At 35.5% G+C, this 15,614-nt stretch overlaps 1 protein-coding gene across 4 annotated transcripts in view; it reads right to left on the bottom strand.

The window, feature by feature from the left end:
* LOC103710132 (Galactose oxidase/kelch repeat superfamily protein) overlaps window positions 1-13,943 on the bottom strand; it is a 28,014-nt gene extending 14,071 nt beyond the window's left edge. For 3 of the 4 annotated variants that reach the window (XR_015971847.2, XR_015971848.2, XM_008795752.5), the window contains exons 1-10: window positions 13,658-13,943; window positions 13,461-13,558; window positions 10,050-10,188; window positions 9,935-9,963; window positions 9,158-9,254; window positions 9,010-9,065; window positions 8,781-8,888; window positions 8,002-8,058; window positions 1,731-1,822; window positions 45-129 (exon numbers count right to left, since the gene is read on the bottom strand). Coding sequence is in view for 2 of the 4 variants with exons in the window: in XM_008795752.5 (XP_008793974.4) it covers window positions 45-129; window positions 1,731-1,822; window positions 8,002-8,058; window positions 8,781-8,888; window positions 9,010-9,065; window positions 9,158-9,254; window positions 9,935-9,963; window positions 10,050-10,188; window positions 13,461-13,558; window positions 13,658-13,716 (820 nt within the window). In the remaining 2 variants the exon portion in view is untranslated. The remainder of the gene's footprint in view (window positions 1-44; window positions 130-1,730; window positions 1,823-8,001; window positions 8,059-8,780; window positions 8,889-9,009; window positions 9,066-9,157; window positions 9,255-9,934; window positions 9,964-10,049; window positions 10,189-13,460; window positions 13,559-13,657) is intronic. The other variant, XM_039129860.3, reaches the window with a different exon arrangement.
* Between the last annotated feature and the right edge of the window lie 1,671 nt (window positions 13,944-15,614).

Below are 15,614 nucleotides of genomic sequence, written 5' to 3'. Positions count from 1 at the left end.
TGCTACTCCCCAACTATCTAGCCATTCTGTTGTTTAACACTTACCCCGGTCCAAAATAATGCAGTCATTGTGATAGATATCATACCGACTGAGCCAACCTCCAGTTCCATGCCCACCAAATAACAACAGCTGCATAAAGAATAAATTTAGAAAAATCAATCAAGCAAAAGAGGAGGGGAGGTGTAACCTGTGACGCTTAAGACGATCACAAGAAACTCATTAACAAGTCAAACTGAAACATAAAAAATGATTAATGAAACAGTAAGCAATCATAAACTCCACGGGCCTGAAACATCCGCCTAATTGCTCAGTGCAATTGAAATTATCTGCTTGCAAGAAAATCATAGAACAGTAGATAGAGGTAAAAGGCCAACAGATCTCAACTAACCCACTTTCTTCATGAAATTCTTCTTATTTGCCTTTCATGCTTTCACGAAGTTTTATATCTTATCGGGTTATATGCAAAGCTCAAGACATAATCATTTGATTGCTTAAGAATGTTCATGATACTGAAAAGTTGTCATCTATCAATTATTCAATGGTCATTTCAAATTCACTTACAGTTGAATATCAAGACAACCTAAAATATGTTTTGCAAGTCAAAAAAGGGCATACAATAGCCAAAAAAAAAAAGATGAATAAAGACAAACCAATAAGCAGATGCACGAAAATGTGATAAGCGATACAGATAAATATGATGAATGAAGGCTGTCCCTTTATACGAAAGGGACAACAAGAACAGAAAGAATAGAACAATAAGATTTCAACTTGAGGAACGATGGGTTTTCATCAGTTTGTCTTCCCAAACCAACTAGTCACCCTGGTATTAGTATCAGATACTTCATTCTTCAGTTGTTCACTCTGTAATATTCAAATATATATTATGCAGTCAATTCTTCCTTATGTCGGTCCTTCAAGTTTTGTTGCAAATACTTATTCATCCAGTTTTTGATATTTATCCATCCCTACCAAAAGAAAGACATTAATGAGCCTTAGAACTTTAGGTAACAGATGAAGTAGCATGAAACTTCCCGTGGAAAACAAATCCTGCATCTTACTGACAAGCCCATTAACTTCCTGGGTGTTTCGGCCATAACATATAATTCCGATGACAATCTGCAAGGGGCATGTGCATATTTAGGTACTTGGTGTCCTTTCTGTCACCATCCCCCAAGCTAAAGGAAATTCGTTAATATATCTGATAATTGTTTTGGGACATTGAGAATATTTATGTACTAACTTCCCAAACACTTTTTCTAAAAAGGTTTATGATCATGAAACACTGCATCACCAAGCAATTATGTTACAGATCCTAGTTTCAGATGAGTAACTAAAGGTCAATCCAAAATAAAGTCCAAGGAAATATTAAAGATAAATTTAATGAGTTATTTTGATATGGAATGGATATAGGCTATAAACCTGTTTAATTACGTGAAGATATTAAGGCTCAATATGAAGCATCTTGTTTTGCAAGAAAAATCAAGCAATCAGCTCCATGCACTTGAAAGGAATATGAGTATTCTAAGTTTCAGACTTAAAGATTTGCAGCACCTGACAGCTCAGATTACAAAACCTTAGTTCTCATTTAAAGTACTCAGGTTCTATGTTTGCAATATATTTAACTAATATACAACTCACATCTTATAACTAAAGCAGCAATGAAGAAAAAAATGATGCATGCACAAGAAACCAAACAAAACATCTAAAATGACAAATAAAAATGACTTTACATAGTGTCCTCCAGAAGTTACTGTATGGCCACAGCGAGGAGATGGGGCTTGTCCAGGAAGCTTTAACTGAGTCCACCCTGGTGTCTCGTTCTCTTTCTCATTGAAGATGGAAATGATCCCAATTCAAGTAATTCAAAAGGTGATCAGTAAAAAATGATTAAACAAGTAAATTTAATACATCCAAAATTGAGTTACTGACATAATAATACTTGAGCAACATTGTCAAACTGCACTTACACCAAATTACGGAAATATGTACTTAAACAATCAACAAGAATTGCCAAAAAACCGTATATGCCTTTGGATGTGGAGAATTTAGTATATCACGCTTTCATAATGCTTGAAATAAAAGAAAAGGGCAGGTTGCAGACAACTACTATAAAGGAAAGCCAAAGCACTATCAAGTAAAATACTCAAGAGAACATAGAATATATTCACTTAAAAAGTCAACAACTAGTTTAAATCAAAGTTTTGTGTTTTGAATGAGACTAAGATGAAACTAACTCCTATTTTGGTGTTCCAGCTAGTTCTTATTAGTTTCAACCGAAATTGAGTTTTGCCCTAGTTTCAGCCAAAATTGACCAAAACAATCATGGATAACACTTTTTATAAATTGTTTTTCCTTTAAGTGTCATTTTAGGGCATGTTACCATTTATTTAAATATGTGTGTGCAATTAGTATCAATCAAGGTTTAACTCTAGGAATTGGTACAATATACTCATGGTTTAACTCTAGGAATTGGTACAATATACTGACAAACACACAATAGTCATGGTTTGAAATACCGCTGCTAGCATTCCAGCACCAAGGCGCCTAGTCGCCGAATCCAACCCCAAGAGGGTCATCCCAGTCAGGAGTGATATGATCGGCATTGACCTATATTAATACCGGTATTATCAATACAAGGTCGTCTTGTCCGAGGCACCTCATGACACCTTTTTAAAAGAAAAAGGGGAGCTGGGTTCAACTATGCCGTTAAGCATCTTGTAAGGCCCTTCTAACCTCATAATGTGAGAAAGAGAGTAAAGAGAGAGACGAAGAGAGAGAGGGAGAGAGGAAGCAAGAAAAGAGCAAGAAGAGGATAAGGACCTTTTTTCCTCTCATCAGGGAGGGGATGCCAACTCGACAACCGAGGAGGGTACTCCATTTGGCTGAGGCTCACCGATCTCCCTTTTTTGACCCAAAGTTAGCAAAAATTGAAAAAAAAGGGAGAAAACCCATATCATTTTTTTTTTAATTTGAATTTTGGATATGTTATAGGGTGGAGAGAATCCTACAATATGGTGATTTTTCCAACCAATATATAATTTTTTAGTTTGAAAAAATTGATACATACTTGCATTTGTAGGATCCACAATTGCACATGCTACAATTTTTATGGCTGGATATCTTCTTGAAAATATTTGTAAACATAACTAATATTTTAATCAAGAAAATAATTAAAAATTTACAATGTCCTTACAAATCTGAAAAGAAATCAACAGATGTCCTAAAGTATAAATGAAATTTTTAAATTTTATTGTCATGCATTTGAGTAGTTAATTATTTTCCTAATTTTTAGATTATTTTTAATCAAAAAATAAATAAAAAATTTAAAAATGTTAGCTAAATGTAATAAATATGGAACATATGAATTCTAAAATTGTCATCTTGTATTTTATTATTATGTAATTTTCTAATTTTCCAGCTATTTTTAGGAAAATTACTAAAAAATTGTAAAAAATGATTTAATGTTAAAAACACGGAACATGTGTTTGAAAATTACTGAGAACAATTCTACACTAATTATCTTGCATTTTGTTTATCGATAAAAATATGGAACATGCATTTGATAATTACTGAGGTCAAGCATGACTCAGTTTGCACGCATTATATAGCTTTGGAGAGCCACCTTGATAATAAAGTCGGTCCTGTAACTATGTTTACATGTAATGAACGGATGACAAGTATGTCGAGTCAGTGAAGACATGAGAATCGGGGTAATCATTTTGAATAATACATTCTTGGAGCAATATGCAGATTTGGTCAATGCAGTAGAGACAGTTAACCATGAGAAGTTTCCGTAGATGGGTTTTCTTTACCCAAAGATGAGGAACACCAAGAAGCTGATTATTAACGCAATGGGTGACAGGAAGGCATCCAACTCTGCACATTATCTCTTATGTGGATCTGTCTATATTTAAGGATCGGAGTACAATGTTACTTCCTACCACCCTAAGCAGGGCTTCGATGAGTAGCAGATGTACACACATCCACAACATCAGGAGCCATGGCCAAGTCATTATCCAACATCTTATGACTAGCAGGGATGAGGACAATTTCCAAGCTGGAATAATATTCCGTGTTCAAATTACTAGCAAGACTCGAATGAGACATTGACATTCTACATAGGATTAGAGTATTAAAGTGAGTTATTCTAACTTTTTTATTTCAAAACTATATTATATTTGCTATTCTTGACTCATAAATGTTATTAATTGATTGATAATTAAGTGTCAATATCAATATAGACACTCAATTATCACATAGCCTTTAAAAATATTTTTTTAATATTAAAAAAAAGCTAGCCTAAATATCTTCATCATGCATAAAAATCTAAAAAGTAAGGAAAAGCAAAAAAAAATGATTTCTAGCCATCCTGATATGGTAGTGCTAGAAAGCCCTGTACCTTGTGTCAGTACAGGACAGCTCAATGCCATATCTGTCCGACCAAAAATCAGTACTAGGCCCAATACCTATGCTTAAAACCTTGCATAATATACTACTAGAGTCAACATAGCACCTATACCATATGTCGTTGCAAGGGCATACTCAACCTCCATATCATATTGATATTGGGATCAGTATGGTATGTCCCACGTGGCTTAATACAAGTTGGTACTGAAAACCTTGGCTTCATGATCAACTTTGGTCGTTCTTTTTTTAAGGCAGTTTGATTCTTAATGGTAACATTTGCATTGTAAATTATTCGTTGAAGTGGTTTTTCAAACAATCCAAATTTTATCAATTGTTCATAGCTAGTGTATCCAAAGAATAATAGATATATCCTCCTAAGTTTTAACAAAATACGAAGCAAGGTTCGTTGTATCCTCCTAAGTTTTAACAAAATATGAAGCACCGCCTTTTACTGGTACCGAACCGAGATATATTAAGTATGGAATGGAAATCTATCCTATCTTATGCAATATTTGAACATTTAGTCTCTTAGGACTACTATCATTAACTTATGACTGATAAATCTAGCCTTCAAGAACTATTTTTTGATATTTGAAAATTTTAAGAACATTTTCAACTCCAATAAATAAAGAAAAGTTTACTTTTTGAGCTATAAGTTTTATTTGGTGTTTATAGGAGTCTTTATCAAGAGAAAAAAGACAAAAGAATCTCGGCCCATCCACCTCCCCAACACTAGGGAGACCATTCACAAGTCTTAAGTTCCAGCTCATATCCAAGTGTAGTTTTACACTTTTGTATCACTTTTATTGACATTTACATAGTTATGTATTAGATAGATATACCATATAATTGAGAGACAATTTGTCCTTTAGAGTGATGCCTAACAAGATTCTTTAGAATTTCGAAGGATTTTAATATAATTTAAATTCAGATGTTTATTCAAAAAAAATTAACATATATCCAATGATTTCCAAACGATGCAAAATACTCTAAAATTTTGTGAAATATTTTTCTTGATTTTCTTTTTTTTTAGTTTTTAGAACTATTTAAGCTTTTGCATATATACCATCCAAAATACGTGTATTTCCACATATGCCCATGTCTTTGATGCCAGAATTGGAAGTGGACGCAAGAGCGGGCATTTCAAGTGGACATCTTAAAAAGTCTTGAAAGTAAGAAAGTCCTCAAGAGGTGGTTTAGATTAAAGGTTCCAAGGGTTTATGAAAAGGGTACCTCAACCTACTACAATTAAGACCCACCTAGAAGTGCTACTTGAGTGTATGCCCTTGAAAACCTAATTACTTTGCATATGTGCCCTTGTCGTCAATCTCCATTCAGCGCCACATTAGTTTACCACCTTCTTGCTAATTTAAAAGTCAACTCAGGTTATGAATAATAGTGATATCAAGGATTAACTCATTTTTGCTGGAGGGAGATCAACTTCCTCTTCTCCTCAACACCCCCTTATATTCAAGCCATTGATATTCCTCAACACTTCAGGACCAAGCCTCACGTAACTTCCTAATCACCACAATCTTCTTCCAAATCACCCATAACACTCATGGCCCAAGATTTAAGTAAGACCCCTGCCCCCAAAACCCAAGCCTAGCCCCCCTCTGTGAAACTTGTTACATCCACTCCCACCCCACTCTTGTATCAACCGTATCTTCTTTGCCCATGAGAACCACTAACCCTCAGCAATTTCATCCACCATGAACCAATGTTCCAGTTCCCTCCCATCCCCATCGGTCTCCACTTCTATTGCTCCATCAACACAATTTATAAGCTGTCGCCCTACTTATAGTGGAACATCAACTCCATCACCAATAAGGAACCCTACCTCAATCAATGTCGAGCAATGCTAAAATCAACTATCCTTGTCAAATTTCTTCTGCTTACTCTCAATTAACTATGATTCTTTGATATTTGAATCCCCATGTTGCATGGGTTGAGTTGGAAAAGAAGGGAAGAGGAAAGGGGGAGATAAAGAGACCTAATGCTGCATGGGTTGAGCTTCAAGGGTAAGGGATGGCAATGGAGATGAGGATCAGCGAGGCCTAGCAATCACAAATCCACAAACCTCTCCACAAGTTACTATGCTTTATGAACTTCCCTATTCACCTAAGGCAAAAATCTTTGGAAATTATTCCTTCTCTATGTACATGGATCTGGGAGCATGTTTTGATCATAATGAATTTAATGAAAATCAAATAATGTCAAGGTATACTCAATACAATATAATGACGAACAATAGAGTGCTCATGGGGAATATAACCTTCAACTAATAATCAGATCAAACACAGACCACATGAGAGAAGCTTTAAAATAATACATTTTCTAGATCCTTTTTGGTTTTAGATTTCTACATGAAGGTTTGGGGTTAACTTAAATGGCACTAAAGTCATTTTGAAAGAAAAAAAAAATTAACACCTTAAATGACATTTCAACAATGGGGATATAATTGCAGAATAAAGACAAAATCGAACCATTCGTGCAAAAGATAAAGAATTTACAATGACATTCAATTATTGATTTAAATGAATAAAATGATAACTGATAGATGGCCAAACAAAATGGAACAAACTACAAAGGCAAATAAATTTGCTTAGCAAAATGGGGATATTGACATTTTTATTAATGAGCTTGGAAGAATGGATACTTCAAATTATATTCCATTCCATATCGAATATTGATAACCATATGATACTTCTCGAATACGTGTCTAATACTTCTCGAATACATGTCTGAAACAAAGCAAATTGTTCAACTTAATAAATCTTATAACATAAACATTGCAAATGATTGCCTTCTTGCCCGGTTATTTTAATTAAATTAAATAATTTTATGCATGTATTACAAATATGCTTTCATGGAGTAATTTACTCAAAACTGTAGCACCACTGAAAAAAAACATACTAGGACCATAACCCCAATCATGGACCATAAAACCTCATCTAACCATAATATCAAGCATAAACAAACCATAAACAAGAGTAAACAACCGAAAACAATCAAGACAAAGGAAAAAAAGAAAAGAAGAAAAGAAAAATCATGGATCTTGATACAATAACAAGATGCCACAACATGCAGTATGTTAGTACACCAGCATCCTATTAACATACCAACCTTGTCAGCAATTGATATCGGCATTGGAACCAGGTCTTTAAACCTTGGTGGACATCAATTATAGAATTATAATATCACATATTAGTTACTTCAAGTGCAAAAATATTCTCACAAGATGACAGGATATTTTAATGACCAAAAAATGAAAGAGAAACCCATGAAGTTATATACATGCTAATGGTATTTACATATCAACATGAGTAAAAGAAATAGGATTTGCTAGCTTATAGATGAGCATGCAGCAAATTAATATGATAAGTGTATGTTATGTATATATTCAAATATTAAATAAATACACATTAGAAAGTTGGGTTTGCTAGATATGGAGATGCTTTTTTTCAATTGAATTGTCTTGGGATAATATTCTGTGATTTGCATGGAGAGTTTGTGTGTGCATACAATTTTGTGTTTTACAATGTAAAAATGCAATCAATTAGTGATTTAAATTATAAATGTCAAAACCATTACCTTCTTCAATAAGACCCTTCAAAGCCCACAGATCACCCATTATAGGTCCACCACCACCTACCAACAGTGAGATGCAACCAAGTAAGCCTAATATGCAAGGTTCCTCTAGCATGTAAGCACTTTCTTGTGAAGACCTCCAACACTAATAGAAAATAATTTTATATTGCATAACTTCCAATCTTGCTTTTAAATAAATTCAATAAGCACAATATGTATATATCTACAAGCAAAACAAAAGAAATTTTAGAATTGTTTAACTAATAATGCTCTGAGTAATAAATCCAGTAGAGAAATTAGTAATGCCAGAATCTTCAAGAAAGTGCCAGGTCAGTCAAGTCAATGTTTTTTTTTTTTTTTTCAAATTTAACATGCAACAAGTTGAAGAAAAAAAAATCAGCCAAACAATTTCTCACATATGTTGCATCTATTGGTGTTCCTACATCGAGGGAAGACTGGACAGACATTCGAGAGCAATTTTACGGAATTATAAACAAAAGCAAATTTTGAGTAGTGAAGAGTAAACTGTAACTAATTCTCATTATAATCTTTGAGATCGTTGGTAATATATCTTGGAGGTAAAAATATACTACATCTACAGAAAGACAGATGGTAAGAAATTCCCATTAAGGGATACTTAAAAAATAATTTCTGAACCAGAGAAATTATTTATAAAAGCAAACAGAAAATCTGATTAAAATGCAACTACCATAATTGAGAAAAATTTAGGATTATCAGATCTCAAATCAACAAGCTAATTAGAGCATGACGTAACAGTCTACCTCTTCCACCAAAAATGAGCAAGCGCTTCTCAACCATGGTGGCAGAATGTCCACACCTAGGTGGTGGAGCTGACCCAGAAACTGACAATTCCATCCACTCAAGTGATACTGTTCAGGATAATAAGCAGCGAAATGGTTGTTAAAACACCTCTTCTAGATTCTATATTATATACTATAAGATCTGGCACTGATACAGTAGAAATTTAGGAGGAAAGACAAGTTGAATAACTTGTATCTAAGATGTACACATCTGAGAGCCATTTTTTACCATCCCAACCACCATGCCTGCATTTCATTTGAACTTTAATGAATTTATGGGTGCAAAAACTTGCAACAATCTTAACAGACATGTCTAGAATCACTTCACAGATATATACATGACAATTTTACGGTTTCCGATAGCTGAAGCAGCCGCAAACTCCCGTGGTGATGGCAAATCACCATAGCTGGTTAGTTCAGACCACTGCCATATATCTGGAAATAAAACATCATGGTTGTAGTTAATCATAGAAGAAGAAATTGAATGGGATAAAAGATGGATAATTGGATTTCTAAAATAGAAGCATCAAGATGGAATGATTTTGCAATGTAGCTAAGGAGCAAATAATGTATCCAAAATAGAGGAAACGTAAAATGCATATATTTTAGAGCATAAGATCAAACCATGTGTGCTAGTTTCAACGTGTAAGCATATTCCAGGTCACATGACTAAGTGTACAATTGTAGAACATGTACAAGTCAGAGAAACAAAAATGCCATAGACAAATACTACATGTTTATGGAATGAATTATGTAGATGACTGAAAAATAGATAAAAGCTAAAAAAGAAAGGGTTGGGTGGGGAACTAACAGCCGGCAATGACATGAAATTACAAGAACAAGCTATCGGCAGACTTATAGGATACCACAAACGAAAGAGAACTCAATAAGGGGCTGCAAGGAGTGACAACAAGCATAGAATATAGGCAATCACAAGATTTGCAAAGTATATGGAGAAAGATGTTGGTTGTGAAGCACATTGGTTATATTCTACCCGTAGGCCAGAAGACAATAACTTTTTAGTGCATTAACCAATTAAATTTTAGTTTCAAAGGGATATAATAAACCTACACAATGAGATTGCAAGTTATCCAAAAAAGTTAAGATAGGTTTACCTGTATCGAGCATCCAAAAGTCACCCAACCTGAAAAGCAAATATTGCTTGGTAAAAAGCTAGTGAAGACATGTTATTTGGTCACAGTTACAAAAATATAAGGACAGTGCATCAACCTCTTACTACCAGAACGCCCCCCAAAGATAAACATGTTGCAGTCAATTGCAACAGCGACATGGAATGCTCTAGGACTTGGACCAGCTTGCCCATCAGACCCACTGCCAGTACAATCAGGAGTGAACCATAATTTATTTTCTGCAACATAAAAATAAACAACAGTCATTTGGGAAAGTCCCAGTCACAGATAAGTGCCTGTAAATAAGATACAAGCTATACTATATATTCAGAGCTATACACGTATTTAATTGCACCAAGCACACAGAAATCTAGAAAAGAAAATATCAATGCAAGTCAGGCCAGGGATCACACACGTGTAATGGATAGAACATGTCAAATACATGCATGAAGCTGCATAATATCAAAGTCTAAAAAGAAGCATAAAATGTTCCCCAGGTCTACTAAAGAAATTTATAAAATGTATGAAAATATTATGTTATTCTGCAGAGACATAAATAAAATAAATCATAAGAAAATTAATGTTAGATCTATATTGATTATTCTATATGCTCAAATAATTTTGGCTGGTGGTTGTTAAGAAGTTAGAATAACATTGATGTCATCCCCACTAATCTGTTGAGCATACATATCATGTCACCATAAAATGGTACTTGAAATGATAAAATTAAAAAGGAAAAAAAGGAGTAAAGAGATGTCAAAAAGGGGAAGAATCAGAGGGAGGAGAGAGAGAGAGGAGAAGAATGGAAAAAACTGAGCCACAATATTGAATGTCAGAAAATCCACCAAATTCTCAAAATTGATTCATTTTAGACTAAGATCCATCCAAAAAGCAATCAATAGATATTCCTAATGACATTCTGCATCCCATAGTCCACATCTCCTTTGGATTGGTGCTTGCCTCATTTGCTGAACTGCAGGTGCATTTTCCCATCTCTGCAAATGAGAAATTCCTATCCCATTAAATTGTGCCGGACAGCAGCATGGCTCATGCATTAAAGGCTCAATTATACCGATTATTCATGCTCATCAATAAGGAACCCACTGTAAATTATGCTTTTTGCTCACATTTGCTTAACTCACTAAAGTCAACTTCTCAAAGGCTTGTTTTTAATGTCTTTATATCAGATCACTATAACGGTTCAGCCTCTACATGAATGTACACAGCTGATGCTGCAAATGAAACCTATTTCAGCCCCAACTCTTGAAAAGGGCTCATTTGATCAATACTTTGTTCCTCTGTTTTCCCCGAACTCTAATACATGCAGTCTTCAAAAACACCCATGTTTGTGTAAATATTCTTGATGCAATATTTTGAATATAGACATGCTTCTGCCAAAATAACCATTCCTTTAATTTGGAATGTTCATTCCATAGTCTTGATCTATGCTAATTTTCATGCATAAACACTTGGGTGCATCTATAACAACCATTTCTGCATAATTACAAACTTAGGTTGCTGAAACATACATTAAAAAGGACAGATATTGCTGTCATGCAACATTGGTACAGGGACAAAAACATGTGCTAATTAAATAACAGTTCACTGCTGTTCTGACCATCAGTATAATGATACTATACTAGTTCTCACCACTAGCAGGGGCGGCCCAATACATCTGGGGGCCTAAGGCGAATTCAGTAAATGAGGCCTCTTTTTTTAAAATAATAATTTTTTTAATAAATATAAAATACCTAAAAAAATGTTATGGAAATAGATTGCTGTCAAGTACACTATTTCAACAAAGATGCATGAATCTAATAAAGGTAGACAAAAAATCTCTTCAGTTTAATATAATTTTTGAATGAAAATATTAAAAAAAAATATTTAAAAAAAAGGCCCATAAAACTGTTCTTGGCAATACTGTTTATCCTGTGAAGCAAGAGCAGAATAGGAAAAGGTCATCCCATGGCGCTTCACGGTCAAAGAATTTGTCCACAAAGGAACCTCTCTGTAAGAGAAAGTAGGGTCATTGTGAAAAATTCACTCTATCTAATTAGTAAAAGTCCCATCCCACCATCTCCCCTTCAAGTGAGTACCCAAGCAGCCACTGCAACATCACGGCACAGCAGCCATTCAACCCCCCCTCCCTCCTCTTTCTCTACCCTCCTTTTCTTTTGCTAAGGACCATCTCCCCCTTCAAGTGAGCACCGAAGCTGCAACTGCAACATCACGGCACAGCAGCCATTCAACCCCCTCCCTCCTTTTCTCTCTCTACCACCCAAGAGGGGAGAAGAAACCGAGAGGAGAAAATTAAAAGAATCTCCACCCTCCAAGAAGTCCATCTCCAATCCCCCTATCTTTCTTCCTGATGGCCCAGCTGGATCAGGAGTAATGACTTGTGAGGGAAGGAAAACCAAGACCAAAACCAAAAAAGAGAAGGGATGAAAGATAAGAGTGGCTTCAGGCGTGTATCAAGCCAACCAAATCCCTCCTCTCTCTCTCTCTCCACCCAAAACAAAACTACCGTCCCCAACTTCCCCAGTTGCCCCTCTGCAGGCCAGGAAACCCTCCACCTCCCTTCCATCAAGGGGGAAGACTCGTAGCCAGCTTCTGCTCCCGGAGGCCTTCCATTGGCCCGAGGCCTTAGGCGACCGCCTCAGTCGCCTAGGGCTCGGGCCGGCCCTGACCACTAGTAATGGTTTAATTTCTCCACTAGACAACTACATAGTTATATACCCCAAATTAAAGATTTTGGCTTATGGGGCATTGTGGTTTTTTTTTTTTCAGGAAAGCTTATAAGGTTTTGTTATATTTATCTAGATGCACATTGCTTTACTTAGAGAAAACTAGATATAACATACTAAGTTTTCTTTTCTTCGCAACATCCAACATATCCAATTCCTCATCTATTAAATTCTTCGAATTACACATCAGTAAGCATTTCAGTAGACTATTCAATAGGAGTTTGTCCGTGCTATTAAGAGCAAAAATAACACCACCTTTCTATCCTTCCATTTTTATCATGTGATGAAGTTTTTAGAATGAACATAGTCCTGCACAGAGACCAAATCAATAGTCAATTTCTTTTTCAGCTTAACAGTACCCAAGATGATGTTTTTCTGGCAAAAAATATACAAAACACCAAAATGAGTTTGCTTCCTTTAGCTGAAACAGTATCGAGTTTCCCTTTCTTTTCCTTTGAATATTTAGATAAAATTTTCAAAATGGCTACTCTGTTGTCTGATAAGTCAAAGAATGAACAACCTATCTTATTTTGAACCTCAAACATATATGCGACACTTACAAATGCTCAAACGCAAGGAAAAGAAGATAGCGAGTTAGTTTGCCAATGGTACTACTACTATCATTATTCAAGTCAGAGAGGAAAAAAAATCCCAAACTGAAACCACCATCAATCAAATGCCAACTAAGCATGCAATTCGACAAACAGATTGATGACAGGCCATAAGATCGATGTGGAACTAGGAGAGGGGATGAAAGGCAAAGATACCGATGTCGTAGACGGAGATATCGTCGAGGAATCGTCGGTCCGCGAAGCCTCCGAAAAAAATCACTTTCGATTTACCAACATTCACGGCTGTGTGGCCACTGCAATTTCGAAAATTTTCAGGAAATTCGTATAAATTTATAAAACTACAACAGGAGAGAGAAAGTGGCAAACAGGAACGGAGAGGGAGAGGTGATTACCTGCGAGGGAGGGGGAGATTTCCGCTGAAATCCGAGGATTCGGCTTTAACCCAATGCATCTCTCTCCCCCGCTCGCTCGCTCGCTCGGCCTCACCTCTCGAGCGCAGTTCGCTAAAATAGCGTGGAAGAATGGGAGTGGTTGACGATGGCGCAGATCGGGTCCGACTTGAACACAAGGTCGCTATTATATCAGGCACTGCAACATAACTACTAGCGGGACCCTGGCCTGCTCGGATGGCATCAATTTTGAGTTCCAGTCTTTTTTTGGACAGCAAAATCTCTCGCAAGAAAAGAAATCTCTGATGTAATTTGGAAGATTTTAAAGCCCCTGGCAGGCCGACATTATTGCCAGATAGCAGCAACATTGTGGCATTATTGCCACCCAGTTGCTGTGGCAGCGGCAATAATTACCAATAATGTCTGAGCATTGTGGCATTGCACTGTAGCAATAATGTTGAGTGCTATTTAATTTGATACGGATCCATTCGTATCAAGTTATCATCGAATTGGTTGGAACCGTCCGTTTCAGCTGGTTACAGCAAAAAAAGGACTGGATTTGGCTTGTCCTACTACGATCAGGTCGGAACCATTTTCTGTAAGCAAACTGATCCAATTTTTGGTACTGTCTGAACCGGATGATTCAGTCTAATTCGGCAGGCCTTGCTTGTAAGCAAAGCATGTATTATATTTTTTTATTATTTCTTTCTCCTTTAATTCATGCGCAAATTTAAAGAACAAAAGAGGCCAACCACATATCTACATCTTTTTAATTTTTTTGATAATTTTTAATTCTAAATCTCTTTATCTTTAAATATGCTAGTTTGTACAATTCATCCCAGCCTTGCAAAGAGAATGGGTATGGTTAGTACTTATATGGCACTTTTAATCTAGTAATTGGTTAAGTACTGCAAGTATTTAAAAAATAATATTTACATATTTTATTTTTACTAGTGTCATAGAAAATCGCATGTCCTTGCTCTCAAACATTCAAAAAAGCTACTTGCGTTCTTTAATATTTTTATATAGAGTAGGTTGGATGTACCTAAATGCATTTATGATTTTACAATTTTTTTTAAAAAAAATTTATTCTTTTTATCCAAAAATATAATTTTAATTTTAAAAATTATATAAAATTTAAAAATAAAAATTTTTATGTCGGCATGTACAATGTCTAGAGATCTACAGCATATAAAAAATCAAACCCAAATTCAAAAATTTAGCATGATCTCCTCTTAATTTATAATATTTGAACTATTTTTTTAAGTTCTCCAAAAAAAATAAAATAAGAAGATAAACGAGAGGAAGTATACCTTATTTAGCCTTAGCTAGCTTGAATCCGTGTTGTTTGTGGATTTTTTAGACAGAAAAATATTTTAAAAAAAATCTCTGCTAAAATTTGGAAAAGCCTACTCGAGCATTTCCAATACCACTGAAGGGGCTTTTAAAGCCACCAACAGGCCACTGTGGCATTATTGCCACATAGATAGTACTGTTGTGGTAATTATTGCCACACTACTGCCATGACAATAATGCTTATGCACTGTGGCATTATCTACTTGACTTGGTGTTCGCACCGAGTCATCATCGAACCGGTTGGAATCGGCCAGAATCGATTGGTTCCGACACAAAAAAAGATCGAATTTGGCCAATCCTACTGTGATTCCGGGAGGAAAGGACCGGAACCGTTTCTTGGACGCGAACCAACCACGATACTGTCTGAACCGGATGATGCGATCCGATTCGGTAGACCTTGCTAGTAAGCGAAGTATACATTATGTATTTTTTTTGTTTTTTCTTTCTCCTTTGAATCATGTGCACATTTAAAGAAGAAAAGAGGCCAACTTCATATCTACATCTCTTTCAGTTTTCCTGTAATTTTTAACTCTAAATCTTATCTTTAAATATGTTAGTTCGTACCATTCATTCTAGCCTTGTAAAGAGGATGGATATGGTTAGG

The sequence above is a fragment of the Phoenix dactylifera genome, chromosome 12, assembly GCF_051530095.1.
Source record: "Phoenix dactylifera cultivar Ajwa chromosome 12, Ajwa_hap1_PhDact_Kaust_v1.1, whole genome shotgun sequence".
NCBI lineage: Eukaryota > Viridiplantae > Streptophyta > Magnoliopsida > Arecales > Arecaceae > Phoenix > Phoenix dactylifera.
Note: the sequence above shows the minus strand (reverse complement) of the source record. Positions and strands in the feature narration are given on the sequence as shown.